Genomic DNA, 10563 nt, shown 5'->3' on the forward strand with positions numbered 1-10563 from the left:
ATTGCTTTTAACAGAAAGGATGGCCGAAGAATGAGAGGACATGTCTTGAGCAGAGCAAGCATTTATCAGTTATGGAGCGTGCTCCATATTGCACTCCACCTGCTCTAAAAAGGTCTGCAGAACACCAGAGAAAGGTCAATTTGTTCATTAAGACAATCAGATTGTAGTAGAGGCCCATTTCAAACAGTTAATGTGGTTGGTGGTCCATTATGACCCCTACACGCATAGGATAGCAGATATTGTTGTAATCAACCTCCATATATACCCAGAAACAAGATGTAATGAGGGTTGATGAATGTTGTTTTGATGTAAAGTTCAACTTCTGGAGACTGTAACTACTGTGATACCTGCAACGTCTGGTCTTCATTTCAGCTAATGCAAGCTTATTTTGCTGTTAATTGCTCACTTTCCACTTCTTCTTTGTTCCAGGTTGTGCCTGTTGTGCATTTTTCATGTGCTCTTGATGTTTAGCATTAGAGGGGCTATCATCCCACCTCTGTGTTAGAATCTGGTATAAATCATTGAGTGTGTATGCAGGTTTCTATTGTTTTTAATGCCAGAGAGCTGTCATCCTGTCTGTGCATTAGGAAATAGATTTGCAGACCTCTTTTACTGGTTGCAGCAGGCCATCACATGGTCTTGTTCATCTGCTGGTGTGGTCAGTATTCTCCATGTTCACCTTATTCTCAAACTGTGAGTAATTGGTGGTCTAAACACTTGTAGTTTGGAGGTGTTCACACATGTCTAGGATTAAACATAGTAGAAGTGGTTATCTGGCTTGAATATGCATCATTCCTTCCATTCATCCACCATTTTCCAACATTTTTGTTAAGTTTGTAATATTCCCGAGCATCTCTGAGATACAACCTAGGAGAGTTTCTTGGGGTGATAACAGTACCAGCAATGCTATTGAACTTTATAGCTAGAGCAACAATTTTGGAGATCCTCTCCAAAAGATTCTTGTTAAATTTTCTATAGCTCCCGCTATTACGAAAGCAATCGAACATCTTCTCCCGTTATCCTCATCAAAAATTACAACATATTTATTATTTATAAATAAAAAATAAATATATATAAATTAACACTGAATTTTCTTTTTATTATATCCACGATTACATTCACTTGAACAAATAATGAGCCAAGATATCGTCTACAAAAAGCACATACTACACCCACTTAAACCCCTACATCCAGTTAAACCCCAAATATTTACAAATATAAGTCCCACTTTAATTGCGACAAATTCAAGAACCGTGCATCAACTTTCACCGTGAGAATCCCATCTACATTTTATTTTCGATATGCTACTTGGAAACTTTTCCAGCCAAATCCCTATCCATATCTTACATGTTATTATTACTAAGGCGATGACAGAAGACAGCCCATAAGCTTGTTGTACCACGGCTCCGTTATTATCGAGATGCTCTGAATATCTTTTCCACATGAAGATAACGATGAACGGGCTGTAACTGTGGTATCTCCGCCATGGACGCTCTTATTCGCTGCCTCCTTCGAACAGAGGAAGAATGTGCGGGAACCCAAGTCCTCGACCTTATCACCTGGATTTAAACCTGCCAACAAAACTGACAGACCATTAACCACGGTTTGCATGCCAACAAAACTGATAGACCATTAACCATGGTTTCCATATCAAACACAACAACCTATATTCTAGGTACATCCACCATTTCTCCGAAATTGCAACATAATTAGGTTCAAGGTATATCTATTAAAATTCAACGCAGTTTACACGACTAAAACAAATCAGGGTTCTTACAGTTGATGGTGAATTGTGAATAATGGAGTCCAAAGGAGGCAGGATCATTACTGAGAAGAGGCTTACGCCCTTCCTTGGCATAGAGAACAAGGGTGGCTTTAATTGCATCCTCCACTGTGGCATCTTTGGAGAGTAATGCACGCAGGGGACCAATGCTCCGTGCAACTGTCACGTTCACCAGTAATTTAGTAGCGCCTAATGCCTTATCATTCACTCGGTTATTCGTCCAAGCCGTGTGTTTCCACTGATCCCGATTGAGAAGCTCAGGATGTGTCTTTGGCCTTTTCATTGTCACACCCGCATTGTTCTTCAATTTCGAGGATGCCTCCCAAGTCTTTTGGGGTTGGGAAGAGCGCCCAGAGTAGGTGGAGGACCTACGGAAATCTTTTTCATGGAGGAGGTTGAAATTGCGAGGTAATGGTCGTCGAGCTGTTACAGAGCTGCTCATATGGTCATCTCTTTGCACTGATCCATTTCTCGGATTCGACCTGCTTCCTGACATCTTGGCCGCTCTTTTCTCCATGTGATCTTTGATTATAATTCCAGAAGACAACATCTAACTTCCCCTCAACCTCCTGTATCTGTAATTCCGAGCCTTCAGAAATGTTAGTGGGAGTGGGTGAAAAACAAGAACTGCATCACCGGAGCAAAAATAATGGCAAGCAGGCCTGGAATTTGACGTTCCACAGAACGTTTTTTCCATTTTTAAACGTATTTGACGGCACATTTTTTTTTTCAAACGTATAAAATGACGGTTAAAGAAAATCTCAAACCATAAATTTGACGTTCAGGTATCTCGATTGCCCGTCATAAATTTTAGGGGGGAGTAAGGGAGTACAGGCTCAGTCAACCTCACCTCGGCGGCTCCGTAGATTATTCCAGATGGAGAAGAGAGGACGAATTTGGTCTAATGATTTTTTTTGTAAAATTAAATAATGGTCGGTAATTCAATTTTAAGGGCAAGGCACATATTTCTTATTTTCCAGGGCGATACATATTTTTTTTAGCAGAGGAAGAACTGCCTAAGCAGAGGACTATTTTGCCCCATTTTTTTGATTTGCAGACTCAATCTCCTCCTCTCCTCTGATCTTCGAAACAGTGTCCTCGTCTCCTGATCTTCGAAAACAGCAGAGGTGAGTTTTTTGTTGTTTTTATCGTTAGTTTTACTTTTGAATCTTGCGAAGTGTGGGTATGAATTTATTAGCTCTTTGAAATGTGTGGATTAAGATTTAATTTAAACGTTAGCAAAGTGCGGATTTAAATTAATTTTATAATTTGGCCAATTTTTTATTTAAATTTAATTTAAAGTTTCATAGGCTGGATTTTGTTTCATGTCTGCCTGAGTGGCATTCAAGTATGAACACTTGCATTTAAATTTACATTTTCATTGTATTTTTTTAGTCTTTTTGACAATGTATTTGAATTGAATCATTTGGTGTCTTTTAGTTTTCAAATGATACAGTACACAAACTTTCTACTTTTAAATGTGTTTACATTGTTCACTTTCCTGTCTTTAGAGATGTACAAAGGCCATGTTCAGTTTCATGTGGGAGTTATTTATGAGAGGAACCTGATTTCACTAGTCAGATCATATGCATTGTCTCTGGTTTGAAGCTTCTTTGGTTTGAAGCTTGTGTTTCTGCATAAATTGATTTCCACTGTAGTCTAAGATTTTGATCCCTGCTGTTTTCCAGCCAAAATTGTGGCTTTGATATAGGACAATCCTTAGTACTGTCCCTTCGGCCCATCCCATTATTGTGCCATCTCAACATATTGAAGAAGAAATAGAAATTAAGTGCGCTCTTGCCACTAGATCCAGTGAGTGATATTTACTCACTATCCTATTTGTGGTATAAGGAGATTTTGACTCACCATCCTATTTGTGGTATAAGGAGATTTAGAGTATTTGAAAGAGAGTTTTCCTATAAGAGGAAGTTGACACTCACAAATTTACATAGAACGTATAATGAAAGGCATGAAAAATATAAAACCGTCATTAAATTTTCATTTGACAGGCATTTGAAATTCCAGGCCTGAAGGCCTGATGGCAAGCCCCAATTCCTGTACTCAGCGTTTTGGCTGCAACAGATGCCCACAGGGCGGCCTTACTTCCACTACACATCAATCGAAATATCTGCAAGAGATTCTAATCCAATCCAATCCAGAAATTATACATGCAAAACAATTTAATAGCACCTAGGGTATCACTGACCCGTTCTTGAAACGGTACCAGCCATTGTTACAGCAGACAAGTTGGTACTGGTATTACAATAAGCCATGGATTAATAGGTTGGAATGAGCCTTTGCCTAGGGCAACTTGACTCCTCCTTATCCAGTCCTTCACTTTGCCTTTCTCAAAACACTCGAATGAATTGTGAGTGAAGAAGGGCATGGGGGACTAAATACATCTTAATGCTAAAAAGGGCCCGCTTCCAAACTACTCTAGAGACCCACCAAGGGGCGGGAGGTTGAGTAGAAGCGTGAAGGAAAGTAGCGACACCAACCCACGTTGTGAGTGATGGAGAATATAATACGAACGGTCTTATCAATGAGAGTCGTTAACCTCCTGTTTTCAATTTCCAACTCTACCTTATGAGTGATTGAAACCTCTTGAAATTTGAACAACTATGACATGGCGTAACTTATTCACGTGTTATTGTTTCCAGATTGAATTCAATTACAGTTTTTTCTCCCGGTGTTAGTTAAATTGACAAGCTTGAAAAGAAAGTTAATTGCTTATATTTATTTTAAATTTCATTCACTCAAATTCTCAAATATAAATTTCCCAAAAAAACCATTTTCTTATCGGTGACGCTGTGAACGGGACCCATTTTTTATTGGCACTGCATTTCAGATCTGTCCTCCTATGCTGTTCATATGTTGGCCAGTTAACCGCACCAAATCCTTTAAATAAATAAATAAGCCTTCAGTTGATGAAATTAATTTGTAAAATAGCTGGGGGAAGTCGAGGCTGGTGAAGGTAGAACCTCATCTGGAGATTTCTGTGGTGCTGAAGATTGAATCGGTTCGTTGTGTTTTAAATTTATTTTTAGCGGTGAAGGCATTATCCAGTGAAATTATTGGAGCGTGCGGGAAGGTCCTTTACGGATGCATTTACTTTGGCTGTTTTGTTTATGTATAGTATTATCACATGGATAAATTATATTTCCATCTTAATGGGGGAATCTATCAGTGAAACGTTTGTCAAGTCATACCTATTGATGGATTACCTATTGATACACGGAATTAGAGCGACTGCGTGCCAACGGACAAACATCACGTTAAAAACCTATTTTTCAGATAATTCTAGTATACAAATAATTGTAAAATGTCGCACCAAATGACTTAAAACATGAAAATAAAACTTTGAATGACTTTAAACACTAAAAATAAAACTGTAACGTCAAGAAGGTTTGAACCTGAACACAAATGTTGGCTTTCTTATTAAGATTGGACTGTTTTGATGTTTTACTTGTGAGTTGAAATATAACCTTCACACCAATTTTGATTTAAGAATCTACATTATATTATTCCAATCTTACTTGGGTATTGATGATAGGACTATATAACATTTTCTTATTATTTAATGGTCTAAATAATATTAAAATATTAAAATATTTTTTATTATTTTTATTATGATGTTGATAATAATATACTATAATTATATTAAAAATATCAATGTTGTTGATATTGCTGAAGGCTTTATAAATATACAAAAATGTTGCAACAAAAAATTATTGCAATATGAAAAATGTCTTACGATTGCATCCATTTACTTGATTAACCATGTATAAAAATGTTATGGGTTAACTTTAACTTGAGAAAAAAAAAAAAATTATACATCTTATTGTAAAATGAACCATTTTGCTAAATAAAACTTGTTTATATATAAATTAATGTTATAAATAATAATGAGGAACTTATTAGAATTGGAATAATCTCAAATCCCTAGGAAATTTGTGGGCAGGAGGAGCCACGTGGCACAAATAATATTATTTAAATTGATTAAAAGCAATGGACGATTTTGCTAAATAAAATTTCCTTATATATAAATGAATTTTATAAATAATAATGACGAACTTATCGTGGAGGAACTTATTAGAATTGGAATAATTGAAATCCCTAAGAAAATTAGTGGGCGGTGAGCCACGTCAATTAAAAAATAAAAATAGAAAAAAGTCAACATATCCTCATCCACCTTAAGTTGAAAGAAGAAGCCTTAGACAAATATATTATTTACATGAAAGGTGGAAAATGAAGTTGATCATATCAATCAAAATCAAGTTAGATACCAAATTGTTATATGAGACTTCCTTGTTTGTGGGACAAGGGAGTGATTTTGTTGTTAAAGTTTAGCTTAAGTTGAAATAAGAGCCTTCCGCATATATATTATTCACATGAAAGGTGGAAAATGAAGTTGATCATATCAATCGATGGGTCTAATGCCATATTGAAAGAACAAGAAGGTGGGGAGCGGAAAAAAAAAAGATTGGAACTGTGGCGCTAGGGTTTTGGAGTTTGGCACCATGGCGGATCGCGCAGGGGGGAGTGCAGCTCCCTCCTACAGTCAGGTTGTTACAAATCAAAGTAAGGATAAAGGAAAGTAGAATTTTAAAAAACCTCTGGAACAGGTTTCAGAAGCAAGAAGCAAGGGAACTCTGCGAAGAAACGGACTTCAGGAACAGGAAGGAGATCAAATGGACACAAACAAGGAGGAGGAGAATGGAGGCAGTAGTGAAAAATCTACTTCCACAAGAAATAATGGGGTCTGCAGACCCAAGTCGAGCACCATCCCTCGGGTCATATTGAGTGATCCGGCGCTTCAAGCGCACAGAGATCATATGACCGAACATGCGATCATATGCAAATTTATGGGGTTATGGCCGATGGAGAGGGCGTTACACATCTGGATAAGAAATCATTAGAAGCCAGAGGGGGATATACACCTTCATCTGGGATCTAAGGGCTTTTTCACAGTGGTGTTTGCAAGCCTGGAGGTTAAGGACAGAGTAATCGAAGGAGGACCATATTTCTATGTTGCTGTTGGACTCTACATGCGGCCATGGATGATGAAATTTGTCCCGGAACGTGAAACTTTCACATCAGCACTGGTATGGATTAGATTATACTCCCTTCCTCTAGATTATTGGCTACCAAAATCTGTGAAAGTAATAGGCAACAAGCTGGGACACTTTCTAAAGATCTCAGAGGCAACTCTGAAAGGAAAATACACATCCTTTGCCCAAATATGTGTGGAGATGGACTTATCTGGATCCCTTCCGGAAGCAATAATATTAGAAGTATATGATGAGGAGTGGGTGCAAACTGTGGACTATGAGCAAATCCCATTCAGGTGCCGCAAATTCCATGAGCATGGGCATTTAATCAAGGATTGCCCAAAAAATAATATGGAAGGTAATACGAAAACTATTATGGATAAAAATCATGAGGGTTTCACCAAGGTTGGGAGTAAAGGCATGGGTGGGAGATGTACACAAAAAAGATGAATGCAAACATATATTCAAGGCACAATCGGATCCAAATCTTAGAGGAAGAAGAAGGGATCAAGGAAATAGTCCAAGACAAGGAGAAAATAATAAATGAGAAGGAAAAGGAAGATGACATGGAAGGTATCACAGTAAACAGCCAGCAAAAGGAGGATCGACCAAGTTCCATGGAAATAAGTAGGGATCTAGAGATGACTCCAAGTGAAGCGGGTACGGAGGATCATGAACTACAGGAAATTCTAGATAGGGAAAATCTAGATCTAGAAAAAATTTTGGAACAAGGGACGACCACAGGAGTGGAATCTTTGCCAAAAGAGGACTATGACAGAGTACAACAACTCTTTCTATGGAGATCACAATCAAAGGTAGCTGGAATCAAAAGAATTCATGATAACCAGGAACACAATGGGGTCAAAGTGATGGAGAATATACAGGCACAATCTTCAAAGAACTCAGGTAGGGAAAGAGGAAGAAAAAAGCAAAGTGAGTTGTTGAACAAATGTGGAAAATTATTGATTAACTCAGCTAAGATGAAAGATTTTACCAATTATTCTTTTACTAACCTTTATTAATGAAGCTCACAACCTGGAATATTAGAGGCCTAGGTAATAGAACGAAACAAAGAAATCTCAGCAATAGAGTTAGAGAAGAAAAACATGATATGATTTTTATTCAAGAGACAAAATGCTCAATGGATAATATTAGAGAGATTCATAGTAAGTGGCTAATCAAGTATGTGTATCTAGAGGTTAAAGCAGACAACTCGGTGGGGGGGATTCTCACATTGTGGGATCCTCAGAAATTTACTATCCTGGATGCTGAAGCATCCAGGAACTATCTTTCTATGATATGTCAACCTATAGGTGATAAGGTAACATATATGATCACAAATGTTTATGGACCTCAAAAGCAAGCAGATAAACTCCAATTTCTGATCTCCCTTGAGGATCTTAGAGCAAGACACCCAATTAAGCCTTGGATCGTTGCAGGGGATTTCAATATGATAAAATCTCTTTCAGAGAAGAAAGGTGGTACTAGACAATTAGGAAGAGACTCCATGGCCTTCCAGAACTTCATAATGAACATGAGGCTAGTGGACACAGAAACTTTAAATGGAATCTTCACCTGGAACAACAAGAGGGGAGGGGCTTCCCAGGTTGCCTCCAAACTTGACAGATTTATTATTTCAGAGGACCTCATTCTGACAGGCCCTGCCATGACAGCTTCCATTCTTCCCTTTGGAGGTTTGGATCACTGGCCAGTTCAGTTGGAGGCTACCTTTATGGGTACACCAAGAAATAGACCTTTCAGGTTTGAAAATGCCTGGCTCTCCCACCCTAAATTCACCAGTAACATTGACAAATGGTGGAAAGAGGATTTGAACATTCAAGGCACTAGAATGTTCATGCTCCAGCAGAAACTCAAACACATTAAGTCTCGACTCAAAGAGTGGAACAAAAAGGAATTTGGTGATATCTTCCAAGCCAAAAGAGAGGCTGAGCTGAAACTCCAGGAGATCAATCAGATCAGTATCACTGAGGGCTTTACCGAGGAGAGGCAAAAGCTCATGGACTCTTTGCAAAGAGAATGGGAAGAACGATGCTTGCAAGAGGAAATTTTCTGGAGACAAAAATCAAGAATACAGTGGATCAGAGAGGGAGAAAGGAATACAAAATTCTTTCACAAATCCACCATGGCTCACAGGGCTCATAACAGAATCACAAAGCTCAAAGACCCTCAAGGGATAGAGCTTGTTGCTCACAATGATATGGAATCAATCCTTGTACAACATTTCCTCAGAATAGCAGAGGAGCCTTCGAAGGATAGATCCAGGTTCATCAACCTTTTCACTCAGTATATACCTCAGTTTGTCACCAGAGAGGACAACCATAATCTTAACAAGCCAGTTTCGGAAGAGGAGGTCAGTGAAGTGATCAATGAGATGCAAAATGGAAAAGCCCCAGGCCCGGATGGTTTCAATGTAGATTTCTTTAAAGCTTGTTGGGAAACTGTTAAACGGGATATACTTGAGTTTGTGGAAGACTCAAGAAAATCCAAAAAGATTCTGAGGGCTCTTAATGCTTCTTTCATAGCTTTGATCCCAAAACAGGAAAATGCCATGACTCCAGAGGGTTTCATACCCATTGCCTTAAGTAATGTTGTGTACAAAATTATCTCCAAAGTGATAACCAATAGACTCAAGCCCCTTCTACCATCTCTTATCTTGGAGGAGCAAACCAGCTATGTAGAAGGAAGACAAATCCATAACAACATCATTCAAGCTCATGAGGTAATACACTCTCTTAAAAGAAATGAACAAGTTGGCATGATCATTTAGCTGGATCTTGCAAAAGCTTATGATATGTTGAGTTGGTCCTATGTCAGGGTAATCCTAAAAGCCTTTGGCTTCAACCAAAATTGGATAAGATGGGTCATGGCACTCGTAACCACGACCACCCTTTCTATCTTGCTTAATGGTGCTCCATCAAGAACCTTCACACCTTCTAGAGGTCTCAGACAGGGAGATCCGCTCTCTCCTTTCCTCTTCGTCCTCATGATGGAAGGGCTCGGCAAAGCAATCAAAATGGAAAATGTTGAAGGTCGGATACAAGGAATCAAACTCACCTTCGATGGAGCAGCAAACACTCATCAACAATTTGTGGATGACACAATGCTACAAGGCATCCCCACAATTAGAGAAGCCCAGGTGATCAAACACATCTTAAACAACTTTGCTATGGCAGCAGGCACTGAGGTAAGCCTCCTCAAATCCAAGGTTTTCTTCTTTAATACTAACATTGCTATCCAAAGGAATATCACCAGAATTCTTGGGTTTCAAAGGGAACTTCTTCCTTCAAAGTACCTAGGCATTCCTCTCACTGATAAACCTCTAAGCAAGATAGTGTGGGAGCCATTAATAAATAAATTGCAGGACAAGGTCAGAAAGTGGACATACAGGACTCTGAATTTGGCAGGACGCCTTGTGCTCACACAGGCTGTCTTACAGGCAATTCCCGTTTTCATGTTCTCAGCCCTTCCTGCTCCCGAAGGCATTAAACAACAAATTAGGAACATACAGAGAGATTTTCTGTGGGGCAGAGGAGAGGAAAAAAAGAAGTGGGCCTTAGTGGCTTGGGACAAGATATGTAAGCCCAAAAACCATGGTGGTTTGGGGCTTCATGACCCTGATACTCTCAGTAAAGTCTCAGGGGCCAAACTTTGGTGGAGATGGATTAAGGAGACGACAACTCAATGGGCTAAGTTGTGGAAACAAAAATA

General features: G+C 38.8%; 1 protein-coding gene across 1 annotated transcript; it reads right to left on the reverse strand.

Moving 5' to 3' along the window:
- Positions 1–1161: 1161 nt before the first annotated feature.
- Positions 1162–2576, reverse strand: LOC149198961 (uncharacterized). The gene is made up of 2 exons (XM_089399337.1): positions 1778–2576; positions 1162–1571 (listed from the first exon to the last, which is right to left on the reverse strand). Exons 1-2 carry the CDS (start codon positions 2331–2333, stop codon positions 1360–1362), a joined length of 768 nt encoding a protein of 255 aa, XP_089255463.1. The 5' UTR covers positions 2334–2576; the 3' UTR covers positions 1162–1359.
- Positions 2577–10563: the final 7987 nt, after the last annotated feature.

Source organism: Pinus tabuliformis, chromosome 2_1 (assembly GCF_031772625.1).
Source record: "Pinus tabuliformis cultivar Carrire ecotype Pingquan chromosome 2_1, CPIR1, whole genome shotgun sequence".
Classification (NCBI taxonomy): Eukaryota; Viridiplantae; Streptophyta; class Pinopsida; order Pinales; family Pinaceae; genus Pinus; species Pinus tabuliformis.